Raw genomic sequence first — 27,640 nt, forward strand, 5'->3', positions numbered from 1 at the left:
ACAGGTCATGACTGGCAGATGAGCGGATGGATGGAGGGCTGGCTGGACAGATAAGAGCTCAGTGATGATGGACACAGTACTCACAGCCCAGCCCTGACCTGCCCACCCCCACTCCCGCCACCTGGCCTCCAGTGTGTCCATGGTGTCTCTGGAACCCTTCGAACCCCTGTCTCACCCACTTGCTGGTCACTGCCCCCTGTTCCAAAGCTGCTCAGACCCCCCCCCCCAACCTTGCCTCCCTGGCCTGGAGGCTGGATAGTCCAATATTGTCTGAGCGCCTGGCCCTGTGTCCCCCCACATGACTGCACTAGGGCCAAGGGGGTCCCCCCGGGACTCTGACCCATGTCACCCGACACTGGGAAGCATGCTGAAAATGCCTCTTTCCTGTTTCTGTTGCATGAGCTCCCAAGGCTGTCATCCCTACCTCCCAACCGAGCTGTCAGTGCTAGGACCTGAGTTCACCTCTCACCAGGTGGGGTGTCTGGGCTTAGGATCAAAGCTCTCAGAGGAGGATATGTGCTGGAGTGGGGGCCATGGTCAGGCCTAGCCAGGCGGGAGCAGACCTGGGCTTCCCAGTGCTGAAGCAGAGGGGAAGGTGGGCCATGCTGTGGGCTGGGTAAAAAGACTCTTGCCAACTCCAACATCCTCAGACCTCCCACCTCCCCTCTAGCTCCAAGGGAATGGGAGATGGGGTGCTCTGGGAGCAGGGAGCACTTTCATGCCCCAGGGATAGGCTCACATCCCCTCTCCTGTGGCCCAGGGCCCGGTGGATCCATGCATTCTCTCATTTCTTCAGTGACTCACACCTGTGGGCAGCCAGTTGAGGGCAGGAACCACATGTGGGTGCTTGCCCAGAACAGGGGAATTCAGATGCTCCCGTCAAATGGGGTAGTTGTGTGGGGACCAGGAACGGCAGCAGGGGATGGAGCAGCTTTGCTGGATGTAGGGTAGGGGGTAGTCAGGGATGGAGCCCAGGTCCTAGAGGCTCCCCTGAACAGAGGTGTGCTTATTTCCTTGCAGTCAGCTGAGCAATGGACCAGACAAAGCCCTGTCCGCGCTGTGCCCTGACACCCAGGGCGGCTAGCACAGTGGCCCTGGCCCTTGTCCCTGTCTGTGAACGGCGGCTTGCCAGGGCGGCTCACTGCCCCTCTACCGCCACTCTTCAGGATCCTTCGGGGTCCCTCTGGGCAGTAGGGGGTTGGCATGATGCCAGTGCTCACCCACGCGGGGGGTTGGGAAGGCAGGAAAGAGGCCAGGGGGACGGAGGATGCTCAGGAGAAACAAGAAACCCAGGTGGATGTGAATCTTTACTTAGAGAAAAGCAACAGAGCTAGAAGCTCAGGGGGCAGGGGGCATCAGCAAGGGGTCCTGGAAGCAGGGGCACGACCACAGGATGTGAGAGCGTCGGGCGAGGGCTGTCACGGGTGCCGGCGCGGGGCGCTGCCGAGACAGAGGGGAGGAGGGGCGAGGGCGGGCGCTGCGAGGAGGGTACACGACCCCCCACCGCCCACCTGCGTGGGAAGAAGTGCATGGCTGAGCCCCGCACGGGACCTCCGCTTCCAGGTCCCGTGACCCCGCCCCCGTCCCCTCCTCCCCGCCCCTCCCCCCAAGCACACCTACCCGGGCTGCCGGTGCGGAGGCCTCACTGGGGGGCCGGGGGCGGGACGCTGCCTGCCGCCTTCCGCGCTGCCTCTTTCTCTCCCAGCGCGGACGTCTTGCCGGGGGGCTCGGTGGCCGCCGCCCCCGCCCCCGCCGCCGCCGCCGCCGCCCCCGCCGCGCCCGCCTGGGTGGGCGCCTTGGGCCCCTCCTTGACTGCGCGGTAGCTCCCCCCCCAGGCCGAGGGTGTCTCCGTGCCGTGCTTGCGGCTCAGCGGGTAGGCCCCGATGGCGGCCAGGATGCTGCGGTGGCGCTCGGGGTCCATCTCGGTGTAGTACATCTCCAGGGTCAGCGGGGTGCAGATCTTGTGCTGCGGGAGGGGGCGGGTCAGGGGCGGGGTAGGAGGGCAGAGGGCGGGACCGGAGGCAGCCCGCCTCCCACGCTTCCACGCGGACCCCTCCGTGGGACCCTCCCTGGCACTCTGCCCAGCGGCATCGGAGCTCGGGAAGGCCTGGACGGCCCCACGCCCCACCCCGTTCTGCAGCTCGCCAGGCCTTACCCGAAGCAGGAAGCCGTCGGGGCAAGTGAACTGGTCGTACCAGATGGCCTTGTACATGATTAGGACGCAGCCCAGGAGCGCCATGGCAAAGGCGATCATCCGTGCGGTGGGCAGCTGCAGGGGCGGGTGAAAAGGAGAGGGACCCCGTGGAGGGGGCTGTGAAGCCGCGGCGAGGGCAGGGCAGTGGTCAGGGGCTTACTGGCCTCTGTCGGGGGAGTGCTTCTGGCGAAGGCCTCTGAATGGGTGAGAGCAGGAGAGAGAGCAAGGGGACCCCAGCCAACCTGGCTCAGAGCATGGGTACCCATGCCTACAGCTGCCTGCTCACCATCTCCTCTGCCCTGAACCCCCCCTGGAATCGACCCCTGGGCAGCATGGGACTGGGAGGGTTGGGTTACCCTGCGCCCTTCCTCTGGGTGGTTACAGGCCAGCTTCTGGGCCTCCAGGTCGGGGAACTTCTTTGGCTGGTCCGGGGAGGACAGCTGGTATTCCGTCTGTGTCTTGATAACCACCTGTGGAAAGAGATGACCTGGAGGACCCTGAACTGGGAGGACTGTGAGGGGTCCAGGGGTCAGCTGCCCAGCAGTGGTGTGCGTGCTGACCAGCTGCCAGGACTGTCTAGTGGCTAGGCTCCACTGGTTACGAGCCAAGGCTAAGGGAAGGTGGATGCTGGATGCCTGCTGGGCCATGGCAGCCCTGGGGCCTGGCCACACCACAGATGGAGGCCCTCAGTCTGAGGGCTGCCTTCAATTCTAAGGGTGTCAGCTTTTCTTGCCAGGAGCTTCCCCTGTAGCTGTTCCACATCTTGGCTCCCTCCTCCAAGAAGTCCACCCTGACTTCTCCTCTGGCTCCCAGAGTCTTGAGGCCCCTACCACATGCGGTGCAGGCAAGTACAGTCCTGTGCTCTGTGAGTGCTCCCAAGGGGCAAGCACTGAGCCTTCCCACCTGTCTGTTGAGTACAAGGTCCAGAACTATAGTGGACACCACTGAAGCCCCCCCAGATCCCCGGAGAACTGCCCTTGGCCAAAAGTTGACTGACATGGGTACAGATGGCTGCCCCCTCCCCTCCTGCTGGGACAACTTCTGATGCCGGCCATGCTCCAGAGCTCAGCTGGGGTCAGGCAGGACTACACCAGAGCTGAGTTCTGCTTCCTACAGATTCCTCCAGAAAAAGGCTCTCCCTCAGTTGTTGCCCAAAGACCCTGTCTTGGGCCCACAGGGAAGGGTGGGCATTTTTGCTTGCTGAGCCCCTGCTGGCGGCCCTTCCCGCTGACCGAGGCCCTCACCTGGTCAGGGAATGGTGGCTGGAGCTGGCTGACGTCCAGGGGACTGATCAGAGGGACGCTGTCCGTGGTAGCCCCATCCTGGTGCCCAGGGTCTTTGCCCGGCTTCCCAGAGAAGCTGCAACCCAGCTTCACCATGGTGCACGGTGGTCCTTGTCCTGTGCAGAGGTGTGGACACAGGTTACTGCCCACTCACCACCTAGCAGATGTCCGTGCCAGCTTATGAGGGAGCGAGAGGGCCCCAGGCTGGCCCCAGTGTTGCTCATGCCAGAGCCAGGGCAGGCCATGCACGGACAGGCCAGCCTCTCAGGACAAACTGGGCCTGTTCAGCCACAGGCCTCTAGTCCCTTCCTGCCCTCTGGTCTTCCCGTGGGTCCCAAAGCCATGGACAGGGTGGTGTGTCTGACCAGTGACTTCCCAGACACACAACACTGGCAGAGTGTGCCATTAGCCAGCCTGCTCTAGGGCACATTCTAAGGGCAGCTATTGTGCTTAAAGAAAATGACCCCAGGGCACCTGGGTGCCTCAGTTGGGTAAGTGTCAGACTCTTGATTTCGGCTCAGGTCATGATCTCAGGGTCCTGGGACCGAGACCTGGATCTGGCTCTGTGCTCAGTGGGGAGTCTCAGATTCTCTTTCTCCCCCGTCCCTCCCCCCTTCCCCTAAAATAAGTAAATACATAAATAAAATCTTTTTAAAAAATCATCTGATCAATTTAAATAATATCTGGAAAAGTATTTGACAAGATTCAACATCTGTTTATTATTTTAAAAGTCTATTAGCACTCTAGGGGCAGAAGGAAACTTCCTCAATCTGATTGATAAAGGCCGTCCACAAAAATCCCTACAGCAATCCTTATTGAATGTAAACAGTGAAAGCTTTGCCTTTTAGATGAGGAAGGAGATAAAAAGGCCTTTTATTATCAGTTCTATAAATCATGGTGCTGGATGTCTGAGCCAAGCTGTAGGGCAGGAAAACTGGATAAGAGATAACAGGCCTGGACGAGATCAGGTAATACTCTGACTGTTCATGGATCGAACATTGTGTGTGTAGAAAATCCACGTGAATCTGTGGATCCATTACAAAGCTTGAAGAGTGAGTCCAGCAGGGTCCATCCAAGGCTTTTAGGAATCATTATATTTCTATGTATCAGTGACAAAAAATTAGAAAATAGGTTTTTGAAAGACTCCATTTAAACGGTATTGGAAATACCAAATGCTCAGGAACAGACTTCAGAGAAATGGAAAGAAATTCCATATGGAAAATCATGGAAGACCTCAGGCAAAACATTGACTAAGACAAAAGGAGACCTAACTGCCTTAACAAGTGGGGAACAAAACGGTCATGGATTTTGGAAGGTTCCACATTTAAAAATGTCATTTCCCCCAAAATGTATCTGTAGAATCAATAAATACCAATCAACAGCCCAAAAGAATTTTTTTGTGTGTGAACTTGCCAAGCATTGTAATTTTATACAAAAAGGAAAGGAATAAGAACACATGTGACATCTTGGAGAACAAGGGGGTACTCATCGGCCAGGCGCCCAGCTTACACAGCCGTGTGGCACTGACGTGTGGTGCACAAAGCTCCGTGTGACACACCCCACACACAGGGACCACGGATTTGCAACAGAGAGGCCATGCAAAGCAGGCGGCATGGCCACCTTTTGATAAACAGATGTCCACACGGAAAACAGGGACCTGATCCCTACCTCCCATCACACATAGAAATCTACTCCAGGTGGATACACCTAAGTTAGGAAAGCATCTTGAAAATAATACAGGAGAGTATTTTCCTGGTCTGGGGGAGGGAAAGAGTTCCTCAATATGAGAAATAAGTACTAACCATAAAAGGAATACATTAAAATTAAGAACTCCCGCTTATCAAAACATAGCCTTCAAAGAACGGAAACAGAAAGCAAGACCGGAGAAGATATTTGCAACATGCAAAGGACTTGTGGGTTCGTCAACAAGAAATGTTCAGGTCCTAACCCCTGCTACCTGTGCGTGTAACCTTACTAGGAAATAGGGTCTTTGGACATGTGATCAAGTGAAGGTGACGTCACACTGGATTACAGGGGCCCTAACCCAATGACTGGTGTTCTTGTAGAAGGGGGAAATCTGGACACACACAGGGAGGTGGTCATGTCAAGATGGAGGCAGAGGTTGGAAGGATGCATTCACAAGAGAAGGGACACCTGGTGTCGCCAGAAGCTGGGAGAGGCAGGAAGGATCCTTGCCTAGAGCCTCAAAGGGAGCACAGCCCTTCCCAGTTCTTGATTTCCAGCTTCTTGCCTCCATAGCCTGTGAAAGAATAAATGTCTGTTGTTTTAAGCTAGCCAGTTGTGGTAATTTGTTACAGCTGCCCAAGGAAGCCAATACAGGGCAGATATCTAAAGTACGTAAAGAACAGCTCAAGTTGATAAAGAAAAAGATAGATAAACCCAATAAAAAAATGGACAGAGAAGGATTTCAAACAGCCATGAGTACTAAAAAGGTGCTCACCCTCTTTAGTCCAGAGGGAGACCAATTAGAACCAGCTTAAAGAGATATACTGAAGCCCATCCAAACCCAGGAGAGCTCAAGGCACAAAAGATGCCACACAGGTGGTGTCAACTCACAGAATCCACACATGTCGAACCTTGACCAGCCCTCATTCCAGGGTGCACACCCAGCAAAGAGACGGGGTGCATGAACTTGTTAAGCAGTGCTATTCCCACAGAAGTACACAGCACCACGCATCACCCAGAGTAAAACAAGTCAATCAACGGAGGCATTCCTAGCAAGTGAAGGGTCACAGCAAGCACAGCCTGGAATCCCACAAAATGAGGCTGGCCAAAAGCAGCCAGGCACAAAGGCAGGTTCAAGAACAAGCCAACTCTAACCATAACCTTTAGGAACCAATCTCGGGCAATTAGGGACACGCACTCCAGGGGTCCAGACCAATTAACTGCTCCTGTGTCTGGAGAGTCTGGGTGGCCGTGCCTTTGGGGGAGGGGAGCGGCTTCAGGGACAGGTGGGGATTTCTAGGCTTCACTTGGATGGTGGATGACCGGGGAGCACTTACCTTAAGTCACTAAACCACATGTTTGTTTTATGTCCTCTTCTCAATATTCATTATATTTCACAACAAAAAGAGTTCAAAATAAACGAAACCAACAACCAAAGGACAGCAAGCTGGTGGCAGAGGTACAGCTACCCCATGCCCTCCCCCAGGATTTGGACCCTGATCAGAGAAGGTGAGCCCCTTGGTCGCAGTGTCTTGGCTGTCCCTCGACTCCCTTCCTTGTGAGGACCAAAGGGCTGAGCCCCAGGGGCTGTGCTTCCCTCCCTGGCCACTGCCTGCACCCACCCTACAAAGACCGCTGTGCCTCTGAATCCCCAAACTTCTGCCCTAGGGGACTTCGCCATCCCCAAACGCCTCTCACTCTAGCAGCCCCACCAGCGCAGGTGCCTACCAGGCCCATAGGTGACCCAGTCTCACACCCCAGAGGCCAGGGTGAGGCAGGGTGGGAATGCAGAGGAGGAGCTCCCACCCAGAGGCAGAGAGGCAGAGAGATGCCCAGGATGGAGAGTATGCAAGGTGCTGGGCAGGGAGGTCAGGGCTGTGTAGGACAAAGGGGAGGGGTGGCCAGGAGCGGCACTGTGGGGCAGGCAAGAAGCAGCCAGCTAGGCAAGAGAGGGGCACCCCCATCGTGGACTTCCCCGGCGCTCCAGGGAGGGAGGTCCCATTAGGGCCCTGACCTGGGGCCCTTCCTTGGATTTACGCGCCTGGCCCAGGGCCCTTTCAGGTCAGCGAAGCGTCCCCAACTCCCACTCCCTGGCTGGAGGGCTTTTCCTGAGGAGAGTCGGGCTTGGCAGGGGAGCAGCCTGGGGAGGACTCACGGACAAGTCCGCACCTGCCCCAGACCGGCGCGCAATGGGTTATTCTTCACGCGGACCATGCAGACGACGTCCGCTCTCTGTGAGGCAGAGATGGACAAGGAACCACCGGAATATAAATATAAAGAGGTCGGGCTTTGCAGCGCGAGGAAGAAAACGGCTCAGGAGTGCTGGGAAAGTGTCACGGAGGGAAGGACCGACAGGGGACTGTAGGGGAGGGGCGGGGGAGGGGGGGCAGCAAGTGCCCAGGGCTTGAGGGGAGCTTCGCAGGGGCGGGAGGGGTGTGGCATTGCGGGGGGGAGGAGGCTGGAGGCCTTCTGGCCCCAGTGCCCCAGTGGCTCACAAATCCAGCCTATGGTTTGCAGAGGAGAGTGCGGAGGGGAAGATCTTGTGGCCGCCCCGCAGCCCCGCAGCCCTGCCAATCTCGGGTTGCTGGCCACGCCCGCTGGAAGGCTGGGCCGGGGTCTGCCCAGTCTCCCTACAAGGAGCTCCGCCTCTGGGGTCCTCTAGGAGCCAAACCTAAGCTCCAACTCCTCCGACATGGCTTGACGTCCATGTTGCGTCATCGTGGGTTTCCATGGAAACGGAGCCGGGGATGACACATCTTCGTGAAGGAAAGGAGATTATTTGGGGCCTTCTGGACTCTCCGCTCCTGGTTCCAGGCCTCATGCCCCAGGCAGAATGCTGGGGAAGGGGCTGGGCTACATGTGGGACTCCCTCCCCCGAACATTCGTTTCCCTCGCTGAGTCATGGGGACCCTCTGGGGAAGCTGGCTGGGCTCATTCACACGACAGACACAGAACTCTGTGGACTGGGGGGGGTCACTCCTATTCCTCCCACTGGCCCCCCCTCCCTCCACCCTGCGATGTAATTGTGTCTTCTCCAGCGGGTCGTCTGCTCCCCACCCGCTGTGGGCTCCTGGGTCGGGGCGGTGCATGCTCCTCTCCGACGTTTGGGGAGGGGGCACGGGATGGGCGGTGAGGCTGTGCTGCTGGACCGACCACCGATGAAGAGGCGGGACAAGGGCCCTTAGCTGAAAACACTACAGAAGCCCGGCTGCAGATCCGCGGGTCGCAGACTCGCATTCACCGCCCCCCCTCGTATGCTGCGTCACTCAGAAGGGTGCGCGCCAGTGCGCACCAGCGCGGGCTTGTGCGGGCTGGGCACGAGCGTCCTGCGCGTGTCGAGAGCGTGCATGTGACTGCGGAGCGCAGGGCACTGCGTGCTTTGCTGAAACCCCGCGGAGCGCACACCTCCGCCCCCGCCTCACCCCCCCCCCCCGCCCCAGCCGCAGCCCCCACCAGAGGCCCTGCGGGCGGGTCCTGGGTTTGGCTTTTGGTTCAAGGGTAGGTGAACTGCGAGCGTCAGCGCAGTCCCGAGAGGGGAAGCGCAGGTCTGCACCCAGCTTTGGCTTCCCACATACCAGCCACCTGTGGCCCCGAGTCCAGGGGCTGCGGCAGGTGGTTCTGGAGAAATACCCTTCTGCCTGCCTCCTGGCCACCACGCAGCTGCCCCGCCACAGCCACCCCAATCTCGGTGCCAGCAATGTTTCTCGGTGATCTGGTTCGTCCGACGCCTTCTGCCTCGACGCTTCCCCCGCCTCCGCCCCCCGCCCACCGCCCCTCCACCCCCCCCCCCCGCTCTCTCCCACCCTCAGAAAGAGCTGAACGGGTTCTGGAACTGGCACCCCCTCCCCACCTCGGGGACGCCCACATCCTAGGGGCTCTCTCAGACCATGGTGAGGGAGCCGATGTTCAGCAGTCCGACCCCCACCCAAGCTGTCCCGCTGTGCTGAGGACCGGAGATCCGGGCAGCCGTCGGGTCTGTGCAAGGCTGGATACCTACGGTTCTTCTGGAAGGTCCAGGCAGCGGCTCACCCCGCGGAGGCCCCCCGATCGCCGGGGAGGCGTGGGGACAGCACCCCCGCTCCGGTCAGCAGAGACCCCAAGGGAGGACCCCCGGCTCGACCTGGCTGCCATTGGGTCAACCGCAGTGCCCCCATCCCTGCACACGCATCTTGCACACGCACGCACCTGCACACGCACCTGTACACGGACCTCACACACCCGTGCACACTCCCCTGCACACACTCGGCCCCCCTTGCCCCCGCTCCACAAGGAGAAATGTGGAAATGGCTCACAGGCGGCTCCAACGGGCAGCTGTTGCAGGATGCGGTCGCAGGACGACGATGCGGAGGAAGGATGCGGTTCCAGACGCTTCGCAGCCGGGGCGGGGCGGGGGAGGGGCCGAGCCGAGACCGAGGCTGCTGTTGCCTGGGAGACGCGGGCGGAGGGACCGGAGCACTTGCGTCTGCTGCCGCGGCTGTACTCCCACTGTGCCCACCCCCCCCCCATCGGAGCTGTGCGGGGTGTGGGGGAGTATAGACTAAACACGCAACACCCCTCACACTCCCACCGCTTCACTGCAGGGGAGCAGACGCCCTGGCCAGCTGAGCCTAGGCTGCTCCTGGGCCTGGGGTATCGAGGCTGTCCCCCGCGACCTTGGTCAGGTGCTCAGACTGTCCTTCTTGCTCCCCTTGGCTTGGCCTTCACGCCCCCAGAGGAAGGCCTCCTCATGTCTCAGCGCCTGAAGCCCCTGGGCCGTCAGCTTTCCTAGGGTAAGCCTGTCCTTCTTGGTCACTGTTGTGCCCCGGCACCTGCACCTTGCCCCCATACAGAAGGTGCTCCGTGGGCGTTTGTCCAGCGATCAAGTGCGGGGGCTCAGCCCTGCTGGGGTCAGGCTCCACATCCCTGGCTCCCAGCTGGTGGAAGACAGCAAGGAAAAGAGCATGTTATCAGTGATTGGTCTCTTCGGCTGTTGAAGAAAATTTGAGTAAAGCCACGGTCTGGCTAGGCCCCCTTTGATTCGCTGATGGGCCCCTGGACTGTTTCCAGCTTCGTCTGTTGTAGACCGTGTTGCTGGGAACGTCATACTTGTATTTGTGTGGACATCGGCCTCACTTCTCTGGGTAGGTATCTAAGAGTGGGATTTTGCTATAGGTCAGACGGTAGCTTGCGTTGAACTTTTTAAGAAAATGCTAACCTTTTCCCAAAGGGGCTGCACCGTTTTACATTCCCACCAGAACTGGACAAGGGTTCTACTCTCTCCACCTCCTGCCAACACTTGTTATTGTCTGTGTTTTTTCCAGAAGCCAAACAGCCACCTGTGGCCGTCAGGCAGGGCCACCATGACAGAGTGCCCCTTGGGCGGCTAAACCACAGGAATCGGGTTCCTTACGGTGCTGGAGGCTACAAGCCTGCTCCCAAGGGCAGGGCTGGTTTCCTCGGAGGCTTCTCTCCTTGGCTTGTGTTTCCAGATGGTCTTCCCTCCGTGCGCGTCTGTCTTCACCTCCTCTTCTTATAAGGACACTAATCAGAATGGATTAGGCTGACCCATATGACCTCCTTTTTTTCCCAAGTTCATTTATTTAAGTAATCTTTACACCCAAATCAGGGCTTGAACTCAGGACTCCCAGATCAAGAGCTGCACGCTCCCCCAACTGAGCCAGTCAGGTGCGCCCCCTATGACCTCATTTTAACTTAATTATCTCTTTAAAGATCCCATATCCAAATACAGCCACATTGTGCTAAGGGTTAGAACTTCAACGTAAGAATTTTGGGGGGAATGATTCTGCCCTAACACTGACCTAGTGGGCAGTAGTGATATTTCACTGTGTTTTGAAATCGAATCCCTAATAACTAATGATTCTAACTAAGCATCTCTTTATGGATTTATTAGCCTCTTATATTTTTGATGAAATATCTGTTCAAATGTTCCAAATATTTTTCAGTGGGGTTTTTTGTCTTATTATTGAGTTGTAAGAACTCTTTATATATTCTGCATACAAGTCCTTTATCAAATACATAATTCACAAACAGTGTCTCACAATCTATGACTTGTCTTTTCATTTTCTTCGTGGTGTCTTTTGAAGTGCAAAAGTTGGTCATTTCGATGAGGTCCAATGTCCGTTTTTTTCTTTTCTGTACCATGTTTTTGGTGCTGTAAATTTTCTCATTTTTTTTTCTTCCAGAGGTTTTACAATTTTAGCTTTCACATTTAAGAATGAAGCGTTTTGATTTTTTTTTTTTTTTTAAGTAGGCTCCATGCCCAGCGTGGAGCCCATCATGGGGCTTGAATTCACAACACTAATTGCAAGATCTGAGCTGAGATCAAGAGTCGGAAGCTTAACCGACTGAGCCACCCAGGTGCCCCTAGAATGATGCATTTTGAATTAACTTTTGTGTGCAATGTAGGGTATACATCTAAATTGTTTTGTGGGTGTTTTTTTTTTTGGCATATGGACATTCACTTGTCTCAGCACCTTTTGTTGAAAACAGTCACTTTTCCATATCAAATTGTCTTGACATCTTTGTCAAAAATTCGTTGTCCATATTTACATGGGTTTATTTCTAGACCCTTAATTCCATTTCACTCATCTATATACCAATCCTCATGCACGTGGCACATCCTTTATCACTGTGGCTTTATGGCAGGTTTTGAAATGGAAGTAGTGTGTGTCTTCCAACTTCGTCCATCTATTAGAAATTTGTTTTGACTCTTCTGAGTTTTGCACCTTTTCACATAAATTTTAGGATCAGCTTGCAGATTTCTACAAAGAATCCTGCAAGGAATTTGATAGGAGTTGCATTGAATCTACAAATCAGTTTTGGGAGAATTGCCATCTTAACAAAATTGAATCTTCCAATCCATGAACATGGAACACTTCTCCATGTATTTAGATCTGTAATTTCTCTCATCCCTAGTCTTGTGCTTCTTTTGTTAAATTTATTTCTATTTCATTGTTTTCAGTGCTATTATGAATGAACTTTTTTCCTAATTTCAGTAAAATTGTTCATTCCTAGTATATAGAGAAGACTGATTTTTGTATGTTGATCCTATATCCTGAAATCTGGCTACTAATTTATTTACTTCTAGTAATTTCTTTTTGGATTCCTTAGAACTTTCTAAATATGGGATCACATCCTCTGCAAATAAAGACAGTTTTACTTTTCCATTCTAATTCAAGCATAATTTTCTTCTTTTTCTTGCCTTTTGCTGCACGACAGTACAGTGTTGAATAGCAGCGTCTTCATCCCAAACCCAGTCTTAAGGAGAAAGCTGTCCACCCTACACTGAAATACGGTGTTTGCTGTAGGTTTTTTGTACATTCCTTTTTATCAAGCATGTTCTTAGTTGAAAGTTTTTATCATAAATGGGTATTGGATTTTGTCAGATTCTTTTTCTGCATCTATTAAAATGATCACATGTTCTTTGTCCTTCATTTTGTCCGTATAGTGTAACGTATCAATTCATTTTTGAATATTAAATCAATTTTGCATTCCTAACATAAATTCCTTTGTAGGCGTTTTAATATTTTATTAAGAATTTCTTGTCAATGTTCATAAAGAATACTAGCCCATACTTTTCTTTTCCGTATAATATCTTTGCCCTTGGAGTCAGGGTGACACTGGCCACCTAGGAGCGTTGTTGTCCCCTGCACAGTCTGCTAAGACGGGGCCGCGGCCTGGCCTGTCTCTGCTAGGAAGTCAGCTGTCAGCCAGATTCCTGGTGCTCTGCCGGCATGGTTTTCCTCTCTTGCTCTTCTCAAGACTTTGTCTTTGGGTTTCAACAGTTTAGCTGTGATATGTCTGTGTTTTATCCTAGTTGGGGCTCATCGAGCTTGTTGGGTCTGTAGTAAATGCTTTTCATCAAGTTTGGAGTGACTTTCGCCATTCTGTATTGATACATTCTTTCTGATCCTTTCTCTCCCTCCTCTTCTTTTGAGACTGTGTACCTATATGTGTACAGATGCATGGTGTGTGTGTGCACGTGTGTGCACGTGTGTGTGTGTGTGCACGTGTGTGCACGTGTGTGCACGTGTGCTTGACACTTGTGGTCTAACAGGTCTCTGAGATGCTGTTCATTTTTCTTCTTTTTTGGTCTCTCCAGATTGGATAATTTCTTTTGATCTGTCTTTAAGAGCTCATCTAGGGGCGCCTGGGTGGCTCAGTCGTTGAGCGTCTGCCTTCGGCTCAGGTCATGGTCCCAGGGTCCTGGGATCGAGCCCCGCGTCGGGCTCCCTGCTCAGCAGGAAGCCTGCTTCTCCCTCTCCCACTCCCCCTGCTTGTGTTCCCTCTCTCGCTGTCTCTGTCTCTCTGTCAAATAAATAAATAAATATTAAAAAAATAAGAGCTCATCTAACTTAAAGATATTAAATACTTAAATGTGTCTTCTACTAAACCCTCTAGTGAATTTTTAAATTTTAGTTATTGCGTTTTTAAATTACAGAATTTCCATTTGATTCTTTTAAGAATTCTGTTAATTGAAATTACTTAAGACATTTCATCACCCTTCTCTTTAATTCTTTACGATGGTTCCCACTCAGCTCTTATCTGCTAAGTCCAGTATCTGGGTCCACTCAGAGAACTTTCTATTACCTGCTTTCCCCCGAATATTGGTCACACTTTTCTTGTTTCTTTGTCTGTCTTGTAATTTTTGGTTGAGAAATAATGATCTCATCAAGGGAACAAGTGTGTCATACCAATGCCAGAGGCTAGTGGTGGGGAAACAGGGTGAGCTGGAGAGGGTGTATGGGGACTCTACTTTCTGCTAGATTTTTCTCTGTACCCCAAATTGCTCAAAAAATCAAATCTCTTCATTTAAAACAAACAAACAAACAAACAAACAAACTAGATGTCTTAGATTATATGTTGCAGCCACTTTGGATTCTGGTATTTGCTGATGAGGGTGATGGTTGTTTGTTTAGCAGTTTCCTTGGATTGGATCTGCACACTGTTTCTTTGTGATGTACGCCCTGACCTCATGCTGTACCTTCCCCTCCCTGGCTCTCTGACACCTGGCTTCCTGTGGGTTGCCCCTGGGTCTACACTGCTCAAGGCTGTGCCCGGTTGGGCAGTGGGGTTCTGCTCTCTGCCGACGGCTGGGAGCACAGAGATACGTTGAGGCAGCTTTTAGGGCTGCTTCCCTGAAACCCCCCTGTGGAGCCTCTATGCCCACCGCCCATGAGGAGGCTGCTGGCCCCTCCCTTCTGACACAAGGTTCAGCGCCTGTTTGAGCACCCACTTCTCAGTTGCGCCTGTGCCATGGGTCGCGTTCCAGAGCCCTGACCCGGTTGGTTGTAAGGCTCCTCACTCTCACTTGTGGGAAGCCCCAACTCTTGCACTTGTCTCTGAGCAAACCCAGATCCAGGAGGAGGCCTGTGCCCAGAATGCCCAAAGGGCAGGGGGCTGCTGGGACGGTTTTCCAGCTTCCAGCCAACCAGTCAGCCCAGTTTGGGGTCCAATGCCCCCAGGTCACAAAGCTCTGGCCTGCAACATCAGGACACTTTGCTGGTGGGTGGCCAGGAGGAATGCGCATGGGGCATGCAGATTCCAGCACAGGGGGCTGAGGTGGGAGGGGCGCTGCATCAGGCCCGTCCTGAAGTGGGTGGTGGGGCACTCATGGGTGGAGAGCCAGGTGGGTAGAACCAGTCATCAGTGTAGTTGGGATCCCTGGTCTCTGACCTCTGTCCAGGTACGCCCACATGGGGCCATAAAACCCCGAGGAACCTGGGTGGGGAAGAGCAGGGCCAGGTGTCTGAGTCACTGTGTGCTTGGATCTGGAACTACGGGTCCCTGAGAGCACCGTCTACGCTGAGAAGGGGACCCCATCATGAGGAGGTAAGGCCCAATGCTCCTGAAGCCAGACACCCCCAGCCCCTGGGGCACCTCCTTCCCAGCTCAGGCTGGCTCCAGGGGAGGGAGTTGGTGGGGAAGAAGGTGTGGCTCTCTGTCCTCACGCCAGTGTTTGGCTGCAGTCCCCAGGGCTGCCAGAGGTCTCCTTCCTGAGCTACCAGCGATTGTGGCCCATCTGGTGTCTGCGTCTGGGCACCAGCTTTGAGGGCCACCCCTGGGATCCCCACGAGAGAGAGAGAGCACACCTGTCCCTTGGGGTCCCTTGACCCAGCAAAGCATCACCCCTGCACGTGGGAGGGAAGAGGCACCAGGTTTGTGACGGCCCCAAAGAAAGGGTTGGGTCAAGAAGAGGAGGCTGGAGGCTGGCAGGGGCTGAGGGCAGGGGTCAGACGCTACGCTGAGAGAACATCACCCTGGAAGCAGGGGTGTGTGCTGGGCCCTGGGGCCAGACACTGTCTTCATTCCATGGGGGTCCCCTTTCCTCCTCCTCTACGCCAGAGCCCTCCCCTTGCCCTCCTGTTCTGGGGGTTTCTCTTTGGAACCCTGGTGTGAACCAGAGGCCATACCCTCCTGTAGAGAGGTGGCTCGCTGGGTGGCTTGGGGGTCTTGGGAACATTTTGGTATCCAGAGCTGTCTTCCTGGAAAGAGACCTACAGGGGGCCCACAGCCAGGATGCCCCATGCTCCCCACCACTCTCTGGACCCAGCAGAGGTCCTATGTGGGAGGTGTGGGAGGTGCTTTCCCTGGCTTAGCTGGACAGCGTGGTGGTGCGTGTAGAGTCCAGACACGTAGGCACAGGTCCACAGTTCAACCCCTGCCAGCACGAGAGCCGGCCGCTGTCTCCGAGTCGGTGCCCAGGAGAGGCAGGGCAGCTGAACCAGACCAGGCCAGTGCCCCAAGGTCCAGGGCATGCCCCGGCCCTTTGGCTCCCGTGCTGTGCACAGGAACCCTTGCCCCGAAGTGCTGAGCCACTTGGAGAGAAGAGGCAAAGGTCTTTGTGGGACTGGAATCTGTGGCTACGGGGGTGGGGCAGCTTGTAGGAAGCCTTGATCTGAGGCCCCTGCTGACCCTCTGGGCTCCCCGGCCCCTCCCAGCCCTGCCCAGCCTGCCAGCTGGCCAGCCACAGAAAGAACCCTTCCCCAGAACGCCAGGAAGAGCCCTGTGAGCACACAGACTGTTAAAAGATAAACGGAGGCATATTAAAATTTTGAGTTTATTTGAGCAAAATCAATTAGAATCAGGCAGCATCCCATCCGGCAGACAGGAATTACAGGCAGAAGGGAGCGGGACGAGAAAGTTCCTGCAGCAAAACACAGGTGGGTCATTGCAGGGTGACCTTTCCTCAGGGGACAGCAGGGGCCTGTCAGGCAGATGACCTACCCAGGGCTGACCACGTGTTCCCGCCTCATTGCTTTAAGGATCCATTTCTGGGTTTGGGTTGGTGACCTGGGGCTTGGGGTGAGCGATTCCATTTTGGGCCTGTTGTCTTGTCTTTTAACAAGACACACACACATGCTCACCCATGCACACCATATGCACCATGCACACACACCATGCCCACATGTACCACACAGCATGCACGCACACATGCATCATGCACACACCGTGCAACACACACACACACACACACACACACACACCAGGCACCAGTCAGTCACACACACACACACACACACACACACACACACCAGGCACCAGTCAGTCACACACACACACACACACACACACACACACACACACACACACACACACACACACACACACACACACACCAGGCACCAGTCAGTCTCCCATCCTCTCCTCTCCTGTCTTGGATGAGACTTCTAGGACCTTTACTGCTGGGTCCATTGGTCACCACACACCAGGCACCAGTCACACACACACACACACACACACACACACACACACACACACCAGGCACCAGTCAGTCACACACACACACACACACACACACACACACACACACACACACACACACCAGGCACCAGTCAGTCACACACACACACACACACACACACCAGGCACCAGTCAGTCTCCCATCCTCTCCTCTCCTGTCTTGGATGAGACTTCTAGGACCTTTACTGCTGGGTCCATTGGTCACCTGTCCTGCGTGTGTTTCTTTGCAGACTCCCTGCTTGGGGCTTGGTCCTTGGCTCCTCTCCCCTCTTGGCCATCCTGGCCTCCCTAGGGGTCAGGCTGACTGTGTCCAGGAAGAGCACCCATCCTGCCTGCCTCCTGTGGGGCTTTGTGCCCAGGCACTGACACCACAGTCCACCCACAGCTCTGAGATGAGCCAAGGTGCAGTCTGGCCCTGAGGGAGCCACCGTGCACAGCTTCAGGGTGCCACGGACACAGAGCACTCTGAGATCCTTGCCCCAGGTCCTAGCCCATCAGCATCTAGGCGAGGATGCTGTTAGCCCTCACTGCTCTGTGTCCAAGAGGGTGCATATCTGTGTGCAGCTGCTAGCCCAGATGCTGGGAGCTGGAGGCAAGGCACGGATCATCATATCCACCTGGCGGCCCGTGCTTGCAGCGATCTGTCCAGAATGTTGGGTGCAGCGGGGCAGCGGCCCCTGGTCTGAGGGGCCCTGAGAGCACGTGTGGGCCTGTGGCAGTCCCACATCTCTGTGCCTGTGTGTCCCTGGTCTATGAGATGGAGAAACAATGAAGTGGACCTGGCCCCAGGCCTCCCTGGCTGGGACCCATACTGCCAACCACACTGGGCTGCCCCCCTAGGTGTCCCATCTGGAGGTTGATGAGCAGGAGCAAACCTGCCCGGCCTCTCACTCTCCTCTCTGGTTCCCTCAGGCTCCTCCTGGTCACCAGCCTGGCGGCTCTGCTGCTGGAGGAGGCAGGCTCGGCTTTCCTGCCCCAGGTATGTGTGAGCTCCTCCGCCCAGCCCTGCCCCACCGGCAAGGAATGTGAAGGAAGGGCACCAAGTGTGGCGGGTGGCCTTGTGGGCACTGGGAGGGGCCCTCAGGATGACGGGGAGCAGGTCCCTGTGTGGGGTCCGATGGGCAAGGCTCACGGACGCCCAGGTGGTCCAGGTGGAGGAGGGGGCCCTTGATGACACTCACTTGCACTGAGTCCGAGCACATCCTCCGTCCTTGTGCATGCTCTCTGTGCAGGTAACTGGTGCCAGGCCATGTCTCCCCATCCCTCTTCCCCTCCGACCCCACCCTGGGCCAAGACCACTCAGACTTGCACATCTGGGAGAGACCAGGTGAAGGGGAAAGCCCACCCCTTCCTGGTAACAGACAGCTGGTCGCTCCCCAGGGGTCACGTTTCATTCACTCCCCCGTGCTCAACTCGCTCCACAGAGGGCTGGACTCAGAGGAGCTGGCCCCCCTTCCTCAGGCCATCAGCCAGGGAGGGGTGGTGCAGACGCAGCCTCAGGGGTGGTCCTGTCTCTCCAGGAACCACATGGCTTCTGTCCAGTCCGCAGAGGGTGGGGTGGAGTCAGCAAGTGTGGTCCAGGGGACCTTGGAGCCATCTCTCTGCAGGTGTCCTCTGACCTTGGACCCCACACCTGTGACCTCCCTCTTCCAGGTCCTCATCAAGACCAAAGGCCACGTCGGGGCCCCTGAGCGGGACACAGAGGAGTGAGTGCCCCCAGTAGCCCCTTCTGGGAACCCCCTAAGCTAAGGGCGTTGTGGACGGCGGGGAAGCCCCGCACAGCAGCTTCGGGGAGGGGGCAATGCTCCAGCCTGCATGGGGCCCCACGGGATCTGTCAGAGGCCTACCAGAGCCTGGGGGCAGGGGGCTCCAGGATGATCCCCTAGCTCTCCTAGCAGCCTCGGGGACAGGGCCGAGGCCCCAGACAGAGGTCCTCCTAAGCCATGCCCCGTTCCCTGCACTCACATGAGGCAACACCTGCTGGTTTCTCCCCCAGGGCCACTGGGCCAGGCCAGAGGGCAGAGAGCCACTCCCCAGCGTGCACAGTCCTGGCCTCCGGAACAGGAGGGAGCTCCTGCCCACGTTCTCTGGGTCTCCACGACCCAGGGCTGGGCCAGGACGTTTTCTCAGGGGACACCCTTAGGATGCCTCCCAAGGGACGCTCTGACCTTCCTGGGCCCCCTGCAGCTCAGGGATGTGGTGGGGAAGCCTGGCCTGCTTCCATGGAGGTTGCCTGGCCATAGCTCTTGGGGGGGGGGATGGGCAGGGCTGCTTGTCCCAGGGCCCCTGGGGCAGGTCGTGAGTGATGGAACTGAGCCACCAAGGACTCTGGTGGGGAGCAACTTCCCAGTAGGTCTCCTGCCCAGGGCCCCCAGGCTGCTCAGAAGGTGGTGGGCACCCTCACTGGCCAGGCTGGCTGGCTGCCTCCTTTGGAACAGGTAGACCTGACTGACCCAGCCGTGCTCGCAGGGCCTGGGGCACCCGAATGGTGGAAACTCTGAGAAAGGACAACCAGCTCACGGGGCTGCTGGTGGCACCAAAGCCTGCGGCTGCCACATGGGAGAAACCACAAGGTCAAGGTGAGCACCCCTGGCGGGGTGTGGAACAAGGTCACAGCAGGCGAGCCCCCATGGAGTCGGCTTCCCTCCAGAGGGGAACCACACCTCCATCCCATCTCCTTGTCCTTAGGCACCAAGGCCCAGGCAGGAACCGAGGACACCCTGGGCCATGTTCCAAGCCCCAGGTGGGACCCTGAGCCGGACCGTGATGACCTGTACCACCCACCGCCCGAGGAGGCCCAGGAGGTCCAGGATGAGGCAGGGCTCTGGTCCTGGGCGCTGTCACTTCCCCAGGTGCTTCAAGGGCCAGAGGAGGATCGAGACCACATCTACCATCCCAGAGGGGATTCCTGGGGCCCCTGACCCCTCCCCAACTGGAAAAATAAACCTCACAGAGGCGGAGGCCACATGTGTCTTCAGGAACAGTGACCATGGTCCTAGCCTGCTCTGTCTGGGAGAAGGGAGGCCCGTGTCCTCCTGGTGCCACAGGCTTGTCTCCACACATCGAGAGCCCCCAAAGCTCCCCCAACCCAGCACCCCTGCTCTTGGAATAATCTGTTCCCCTTAGGCCTCCTCCTTGTACATTGGGATGGGGCTAGGGGCATGGCAGAGGTCAGTGGTTGGGACCAGTCAGCTCCCCGCAGATGGGCCCTAAAAAGACGGCAGGAGGCTGCCCGTTGGTGGGTGCTCAGGTGGACAGGTGCACCAGTGCTCAGGTGGGGGGCGGTGCAGGACTCAGGCTGCAGGCATGAGCTCACTGGAGTTATTTCACATACTGAATGTGTGCAGACTGTGTGTGCAAATGCAAATGGGGTTGTGTGTGGCGATCATGTCCCTGCATCAAGAGGGAAGCATTGAGTGCCTCTCAGTCCCCAGCCTGAGCCACTCCAGTGCTTAAGACAGAATAAAGCACCAGGCAGATTCAGATGCATCCGGCTGCTCTGGGGACAGTGGGCTTGTCCAGGGTGACCTCACGTGCCCTAGAGTTCTGTGTCCTCCCGTGGGTACCCTCTGAGGACTTGAATGCTGGCCAACGCCCTGATGCTCTGTCTGACGGCTCACGTGCTCACCGCCTGGCACCGTACCACCAAGTAGGGGCACTGTCATCCCCACGTTACTGAGGAAGGGACCCCAGACTGGATAGTGACCCGTTCATGGTCCTGCTCTGACAGCAGGACCGTAATGGTGAGTCCCAGCCTCACCACTGTGCACCTTGCACTTGCTCTTGCCCCAGACCAGAGGAGCCAAGTGCACAGGGAGGCCCCAGACTATCCTGCACAGCACATGTGAGGGTTAGTAGGCCTGCAGGTCGCCCCCGTCTGAGCAATTTGGGTACGGGCAATTGGGGCCCAGCGCCGAGCTCAGATCCAAGGTCAGTGGTGGCCATGGCCCTGGACAGCCCAGGGTGGTGTGTGGCCCAGTCTCTCTCTGGCATCCCTGGAGCCAGGATTCCCCGTGGGCATTTCCTCCAACCCAAGGGTGCAGCCATGTGGCTGAGAGCTCCTGGAGCAGCAGTGCCGCTAGGATCTGGGAGTGGGCCATTGAGGTGTGTGAGCCTCGTGAGCAGGGGACGCTGGAGGAGGCAAGAGGCTCTCCAGTGTAGACAACATCCAAAGGCATTTAACTGTCCACTTTAAATGTGTACAGTTGATTGTATGTCAGCTAAGTCTCAATAAAGCTGTTTAAAGAAAGGCCTTTGTGTGGCTAGCAGTGGCCGTGGGATCAGGGGTCTGAGGTTAAGTCCTGGCAGTGACTGGGCCCAGGCAGGGTCCCTTCCCTAGGCTGAGCCCCAGACCTCCGGCCCAGTGGGCCTGCCTGCCCTCCAGGTTCTCCTTGGCATCTGGGACACCAGCGCCGGTCCCCAGCAGGGGAGCCTTCCCCAGGCACCGAGGGACCTAGGGCCCAGGAGCCCCCGTTCATACCAGCTTCTGCACCCACGTGGCTAGAGGGAGGCCTGGCGGGGAGGGCAAGGGTTTGGGGAGACCCTGGGGCCCAGAGCAGTGGTGGCAGGATACTCCCACCCTGCGCACCCTGAGCCCCCGCCCCAGCCTCGTGCCAGAAGCCACCATAGCCCCCCTCCCACATGCTGCCTCCAGGCAGGCTGGCCCTTTGCCTGCTGGGCACGGCCAGTCCTCTTGCCTCTTCCCGCCTCACCCCCGTTTCCCAGGACGGCTCAGGCCCTGTGTGTTCAGCAGGCACTCAACCACTGGAGAGAGGGAACAGGAGGGAGGCCCTCCTTCCCACCTGAGGATGCGTGGCGGGGAGGGGGAGGCGCTCTGAGGAGCCAATGGCCTCCCTTGTGTTGGGCACCAAACAAGTCTTTGTGAGGACGGGGCTGTTGTTGAAACCCCTGGACTGAACACTGACGAGTCACCACACTTCACACCGTTGTCGTAAATTGGCTGAGTCCCAGCCCCAGTCAGCAGCCCCTCCCCCCACCTCCCAGGACTGGCCTGGCCCCTGGGGTCCTCAGCTGGGTGCAGTCTGGGCTGAGCAGGGCAGGGCCGGTTCGTCCGTTGTCTGGCTCAGAGATCCAGATTCCTCTCTGGGCCCAGTGGTCTTCGCCAGGCCTAGAACAGTGCCTCAGGGGCCAGCACCCCCTTCTTGAGGATGAGGTTTCCATAGAGGGCCGTCTCCCTGCATAAGGAGCTGAGCTGAGCACCAAACTGGGATCCCTGCTCTGCCCCCCATCCCATGCACTTTCACCCCACCCACGAGACAAGTCCAGGGACCAGTCCTCAGGCAAATCCCTTGACAATCCTCTTCCCAGTGGGGCCTCTAGTCTCATTTGGGGCAGGGGCTGAGCAGAGGGTAGGGGAAGTGCCTCATATGACCCAGACCCAGCCAGACCTAGCCGAACCTACCCTGACCAGCAGGACCCTGCAGGACCCCGTGAACTCAGCCAGAACTCACCCAGTTGCTACAACAGCAAAAGCCTTTTTGGCCCGCGCATAAAACTGAAACCTCTCTATCTTCGCCAGGGTGCTCTGGAAGGCAAAATGTCATGGTTGAGGGGCCTTGCTCAGAAACCCTCAGGGCCCAAGCAGGTGCCAGGGGCATGAGGAGACATAGCCGCTCTGAGCTTCATGTCTCTGGCTCTCCTGGCTGAGGTCCCAAGGATGCTCAGCCTCTAAGCTGTGACGACTGGACAGGCAGGGACATGGGGGGCTGTGGTGGCCAGCTGCCTGGGGCCCTTGTGTCTCCTGGAGTTGGCCTGAAGGCAGGAGGGCCCCTGCCCAGGAGAGGAGTCCCAGGCAGCCTTTCCTCAGGTGGGTCCTGCCCAAGACGTGCCAGTGGGAGGTCCTGGGGGGGACAGGTTCATCCCCTCACAAGGTGGGGGTGACACGCGGCATGAGGCCCGGCCTCTGACCACAAGACAGGGGCCAGGGGTGCCCCACTTGCCCCTGGCTCCACTCACACAAGCTGGGGTGGGTGAGGGGCCACAGGCCACGACAGGGTCCCTGACCTGAGAGGTGGGAGGCTGGGGGCAGGGGACAGCCACAGCCCCAGGGTCACTCTTTTGTGGAGGGTGAGCAAGTGAGCCACACTGTAGGGTGGATTCGGGGCCCGTCTTTTACTCCTCCCTGGCCTCCAAGGAGGTGCAGGGGGTCCTTGAGTGCTTTCCTGGTGGGGGCTGCAGCCTCACCGTGCAGCCAGCCTCAAATAGGATGGACTGGTAGCTCCTCCACACTGGAGTCTGAAGGCCTGTCCTCCTGTCACTGGGCACCAGCTCCATGACAGCAGCCTAGGAACAGAGGGGGTCAGCTTGTGCTCTATCTGTCCAGCTGCCGTGGGCACTTCCAGCCCCCACACTGGGTGACAGTTTAGGGGTCCTCTGATCAGGCTCAGGGCTCTTTGGGGACACATGTCCTCCCCCCACCCTTCAAGGCAGATGGGTCCTCCGAGGTCTGACAAAGAAGAACCCAAGGATCAGAGCAGGGAGGGGGCAGTGTGGCGACAGGCACTCACCGGGCTCTCCACGTAGGTGTCCAGGGGCAGCACCTTCAGAACAGCCTCCAGGAGCAGTGGGATGCCCAGGCCTAGGGTGGAGGGCCAGCCTCAGCCTGCAGCCCTCCGCCACCCGGCCACCGGCAGTGCCGCCTGCCCTCTGGGCCTTCTGCCCTGGCCTCACGAAGCCGGCCAGCAGGGATGGTGTTGGGCCCAGGACAGCCGGGGATGCAGGCCCCTGCTGCCTGCCTGCTGACACTTACTGGGGTCACGCTGGCCTCTCCCTGCCACGGCACCTGTGACCATCCTGGCTCTGGGCTCGCCCTGCCCTTCAGTCTAGTTGCACAAACAAGTTATTGGTGGTGACCTCAAACACTCATCCACCAGAGGGGCACCTGGGCCACCTCCCTGACCCCAGCTCCCCCAGACGACCCCTGGGTTGCCACCTTTATCCTGTGGTGAGAACAGGGGTTTCTGGGAAGAGGCTGTTCTGCCCCAGGCTGTCCCCAAACCTGCCCACTGGTCTCCAAGATCCCTGCTCTCCTGTAAAGCTGGTTTCTCACGGTTAAAGTCCTGGTCGTACAAAACGGGGAAATACAGAGCTGGTGACAAGAAAGAACTGGCTGTAATCTTTTTGCCGGCTGGTGGGAAACCCTGCTATCCGGGTGCATTTTCTTTCGCCTTTTTCTCTGCTTTTCTCTGTGGTTAGATTTGTCTGCGTGGGGGCTCTGACCCCTAACTGCTTGTTTCCACTAACTCGTAGGCCGTGCGGGTCACTCGGAAGCCTGGCCGCTCCTTATCTTCCAGCATTCTGGCCTTCCCCATGGCCCACCTTGTCCCGTTCTCCTTGGGAAGGAGAGCATGTTGGTCATCTGGCCCACAGTGTAAACTGAGGCATGGCTGGCTCATCTCCCTCAGCAGAGGGTGGAAGTCAAGGCCACTGGGCCTGGAGCCAGCAGCCCGCTGGACAGGCCTCAGACCACTGGCCCGCTCTGTCCAGAGGGGCTGCTTTACCCTACATTTCACATCTTTGTGCCTCAGTGGCCTCAGTTTCACAGAAAGAGTTGTGTCCTCTCTGAGAGCATTGCTAAGGGCGGGGAGACAGTCAGGCCCAGGCTGAGCCCACTGCCAGCCCAGGCAGGGCAGGACAGGGGGACGCTGGTGTCCTCACACCCCCCACCCCCTTACTCTTGGTACTAACTCGGCTACTACCATCACCTTGGGGACCTGACTCCAGGCCCCTCCCAGCCAAGCCTGCGGCCCACCCCGAGGGTCAGAGGGTCTCAGAGACAGAGCATGGGGGCACCTGGAGCCTGGGAGGTCAGGTCACCAGTACTGGGGTTTCTACAGCAGAGTAAAAGCTGAACACGGACCTGGGCTGTGGGGGGCAGGGGTGCACCAGCGCTCAGCCAGCCAACAAGGCATCTGGCCTCAGTTTCCCCACTGGCAAGAAGTTACTGAGAGGTATCTGAGATAGAGCAGGAGGCCCAGGGTCACCTCTGGGGCCTTGGGGTGGAAAAGGGTCTCTGCCGGTCCTGCCATTGGGATTTCCTGGGTCACTGGGGGGTGCTGGGGAATAAGTGGGGATGGGGGTTAGGGCGGCAGCACTTTGGCGAGCCCAGAGCTGGGGCCACGGTGTACGCACCCTAACCCCACTCTGCCGGAGTTGGCCCGCTCACCGTCAGCACGGATCTCCTCTGGGCCACACCTGCATATGGAGGAGGTGGGGAAGTTCACGTCTGCAAAAACTGAACAGCCATCCAACCCGGTTAGACATCCCCCGGTGGGTCCGCGGGTCTGCACAGCCCACCTTCCCACCGGGTGGGTCACCTGTCCGACGTCAGGTCATGCCCACTGCCCTCCCCGACCCGTCGACTCCTCTCGTCAGAGGTGGGGGCGGGGAGAGGAAGTTTCCAAGTGCAGGAGGACCTGCAGGGGCTACAAGCGAGGAGCTTAGAACCCCCCCCCCAACCCCCCCCGCCTCCACCCCTTACGGGTGCCGCCGCCCCCAGCCCGCTCCGGCGTCCGGCTGCGCAGCCCCCGCCCCAGGTCCATGGCTCCAGGAAAAGACAAACCGCCCCAAAGAAAGCGGTGTGGCCCCTCGTGGGCCGCCTGGGAGGGGTTCTGGGGAATAAAGGGCACACTGGGCCTGAGGCCCGAGCTGGGAACTTGGCCCCGGGGCCCCCAGAAAGCCGGGCTGGGGGAGGGGCCGGACCTGCCGACGCAGCCCCGCCCGGACCAAGGGCCACCGTCCTCGTGACCAACTGGGGGCGACCAAGGTCTGGGCAGGGGCTCGGGCCACCAGCCGGGCCTGTTTCCTAAAGAATGTGGGGCTGGCGGGTGTCCTACTGGGAAGTGGGACGGGGCGGCCAAAGCAATGCCTCCACGCCAGGACCCGGCTCTTCCCGGGCTTGGGGAGCTGTCGCCTCCCGGACGGGAGCACAACCTGGGTCAGGACCCCTGCGGGGCCTGGGGTGGCGGGGGCCCTGTCCCCGCCCCTCACCGATCTCGTCTCCGTGCCCCATCCGTGCCAGGGCGTAGAGCAGCTCAGGGGACAGGAGCGCCGGGACGCCCTTCAGCACCACCATGATCTCGGGGCCTGGAGCGGAGGGGCGTGGCCTCGGCGGAAGGGGCGGGGCAGGAGTGGGGGCACAACCGCGCGATGGGGAGGGCCCCCCGCGGCGCCCGGAAGGGCTGGACGCGCCGACGACCGCGGCTCGCGCGTGCTGCCCGGGGGCGACACCCGGCACAGCCCCGCAGCGTCTTGCGGGGCCTCGCGTCCCTCGCGGGATCCCGGGCCCAGGCGTCCCTCTGCCGCCCCTCGCGGCCTCCCCATCCCCCTTCCGTTCCGCTCCTCAGGCCTTGCTGACCCCCACCCCCACTCCCAGCCCAGCCCGCTGGGTCCCTGGGAGGGCGGGTGGCCAGAGCCGTCCGACTTCTTCAACCAACATTCTTCACAAGGGCGCCCACGGGCCTGCCCTGCAGGGGACCCTGCAGGGGTCCCCTGGAGGGCAGGCAGGAGCGGCCTCCGGGCCAAGCTGGTGTGCTGGGAGCACCTTAGTGGGGGGGGTCCCACCTCGTCTCCCAGGCGCCAACCTGCTGACACCCCTCAGGTACCTGAGTGGGGTGCAGTGTCCCATCCCAGGACAGCAGTGACCTGACCTCTTACCCAGGGGCCCCAGCTGCTGGTCCTCCTCAGGATTGGACCTCCCCACCCCCACCCCACGAAGATGGGGTGTCCAGATTGGGGGTGGGGTGGGGAACGTATCCACACCTCGTCCCCTTGAACAGAGGGAGCACCTTGCCTTCAGCCGGCCAGAGTGCCCTGCCTGCTTGCCCCTTGCCCCTGGAGACCTGGGACCACGAACCATACTGTGCTTTCCTGTTCAGGGTGCCACCACCTCCCTGCTGGAAGATACCCACCCCACCCTCCTCCGAGGTGCACCCCACCGCCTCTCTGTGTCCAGGGCTGGGTCAGGATGGTGGTTCCAGGGCCCGATCCTGGTTGAATGTGTAGCAGACTGTTTTCCAAAAATGGTGGCAACACTCCATCTGCCATCCCGCAGTGCCATGGGCACACCTCCACTGAGAGCTGGGGCCGTCTCCATAGAGCAAGACTGATGGGGTGAGGGATGGGGGTTGCATGGCAGCCAGCAGGGCCTCACCCCTCACGTAGGGCCATCAGTTAAGCTGTAGCTGCTCTGTTGCATGCACAGCGCCAAGAGCCAGCTGGGTCCCCATGGTGCCCAGCACCCACCTGGAGAGATGCCCATGTCCTGACCTCACCTCAGAGGGTCTGAGGATGTTTTGAGGCTGGGGCCCCACCCTGGGACAGTGACAGCCCCCTTCACCCATGAAGCCCACACAAGCAGTAGGAGAATGGTCTCTGACCCATGCTCAGGACTTTCACTCAATGGCCTGGAGAGATGGAGGGTCTAGAGCACTGTGCCTCGCTGACCCACGAATTCAGTGGCAGATGTTTGGTGGGGCAGAGGGGGCTTCCTGTAACTGGGGTCCCTCGGTCACCCAGTGCCCTGTGAGGTGTGATCTGGGGGATGCAGCTGGCCCACCAGTCCGAAGCCAGCAGAGAAAGCTTGCTGTGGAAATTCTGTCTCCCACAGCAAATGACACTCAAGTGTTATAGCCCCGAACACAGTTCTGCTGGGCACCAGAAACCGCTGGAGACCGCGCATTCCAGGGCCTCCCATAGTTCTGATCCAGGTCTGGGC

The 27,640-nt window shown here is 58.0% G+C and overlaps 3 protein-coding genes across 7 annotated transcripts; 1 reads left to right on the top strand and 2 right to left on the bottom strand.

Moving 5' to 3' along the window:
- Positions 1-1,294: 1,294 nt before the first annotated feature.
- On the bottom strand, positions 1,295-9,612 carry CALY (calcyon neuron specific vesicular protein). Of its 4 annotated transcripts, none has more exons than XM_027587835.1 (6): positions 9,456-9,612; positions 3,439-3,593; positions 2,551-2,664; positions 2,156-2,269; positions 1,621-1,966; positions 1,295-1,440 (listed from the first exon to the last, which is right to left on the bottom strand). In XM_027587835.1, the coding sequence occupies exons 2-5, from the start codon at positions 3,571-3,573 to the stop codon at positions 1,643-1,645; spliced, it is 687 nt and encodes a 228-aa protein (XP_027443636.1). In that variant the 5' UTR covers positions 3,574-3,593; positions 9,456-9,612; the 3' UTR covers positions 1,295-1,440; positions 1,621-1,642. The 4 variants fall into 4 exon arrangements, with proteins under 4 accessions (XP_027443636.1, XP_027443630.1, XP_027443646.1 ...); XM_027587829.1 differs by having other exon boundaries at positions 1,295-1,511; XM_027587845.1 differs by lacking the exon at positions 9,456-9,612 and adding an exon at positions 9,161-9,430 and having other exon boundaries at positions 1,295-1,511.
- A 5,236-nt stretch (positions 9,613-14,848) lies between these two features.
- Positions 14,849-19,889, top strand: PRAP1 (proline rich acidic protein 1). The gene is made up of 5 exons (XM_027596857.1): positions 14,849-14,994; positions 17,818-17,884; positions 18,559-18,611; positions 19,375-19,484; positions 19,594-19,889. Exons 1-5 carry the CDS (start codon positions 14,987-14,989, stop codon positions 19,824-19,826), a joined length of 471 nt encoding a protein of 156 aa, XP_027452658.1. The 5' UTR covers positions 14,849-14,986; the 3' UTR covers positions 19,827-19,889.
- Positions 19,890-20,043: 154 nt separating this feature from the next.
- FUOM (fucose mutarotase) lies at positions 20,044-26,026 on the bottom strand. 2 transcript variants are annotated; one of them, XM_027596858.1, is made up of 6 exons: positions 25,915-26,026; positions 25,091-25,159; positions 23,433-23,503; positions 23,110-23,208; positions 22,377-22,450; positions 20,044-22,100 (listed from the first exon to the last, which is right to left on the bottom strand). In XM_027596858.1, exons 1-6 carry the CDS (start codon positions 25,997-25,999, stop codon positions 22,034-22,036), a joined length of 465 nt encoding a protein of 154 aa, XP_027452659.1. In that variant the 5' UTR covers positions 26,000-26,026; the 3' UTR covers positions 20,044-22,033. The 2 variants fall into 2 exon arrangements, with proteins under 2 accessions (XP_027452659.1, XP_027452661.1); XM_027596860.1 differs by lacking the exon at positions 25,091-25,159 and having other exon boundaries at positions 25,915-26,025.
- Positions 26,027-27,640: the final 1,614 nt, after the last annotated feature.

This window comes from Zalophus californianus, chromosome 15 (genome assembly GCF_009762305.2).
Source record: "Zalophus californianus isolate mZalCal1 chromosome 15, mZalCal1.pri.v2, whole genome shotgun sequence".
NCBI lineage: Eukaryota > Metazoa > Chordata > Mammalia > Carnivora > Otariidae > Zalophus > Zalophus californianus.

Excerpts from the sequence above, each read along its gene's own strand:
- CALY (XM_027587835.1), bottom strand. The coding sequence starts at position 3,573 with ATGGTGAAGCTGGGTTGCAGCTTCTCTGGGAAGCCGGGCAAAGACCCT. Across the intron at positions 2,665-3,438 it reads AGCCACCATTCCCTGACCAG|GTGGTTATCAAGACACAGAC; the intron begins GTGAGGGCCTCG and ends CTCTTTCCACAG. Across the intron at positions 1,967-2,155 it reads CCGACGGCTTCCTGCTTCGG|CACAAGATCTGCACCCCGCT; the intron begins GTAAGGCCTGGC and ends CCCCTCCCGCAG.
- PRAP1 (XM_027596857.1), top strand. Across the intron at positions 18,612-19,374 it reads CCTGAGCGGGACACAGAGGA|GGCCTGGGGCACCCGAATGG; the intron begins GTGAGTGCCCCC and ends CCGTGCTCGCAG. Across the intron at positions 19,485-19,593 it reads GGAGAAACCACAAGGTCAAG|GCACCAAGGCCCAGGCAGGA; the intron begins GTGAGCACCCCT and ends CCTTGTCCTTAG.
- FUOM (XM_027596858.1), bottom strand. The coding sequence starts at position 25,999 with ATGGTGGTGCTGAAGGGCGTCCCGGCGCTCCTGTCCCCTGAGCTGCTC. Across the intron at positions 25,160-25,914 it reads GGGGCACGGAGACGAGATCG|TTTTTGCAGACGTGAACTTC; the intron begins GTGAGGGGCGGG and ends ATGGCTGTTCAG. Across the intron at positions 22,101-22,376 it reads TTTGCTGTTGTAGCAACTGG|GGAGACGGCCCTCTATGGAA; the intron begins GTGAGTTCTGGC and ends CTCCTTATGCAG.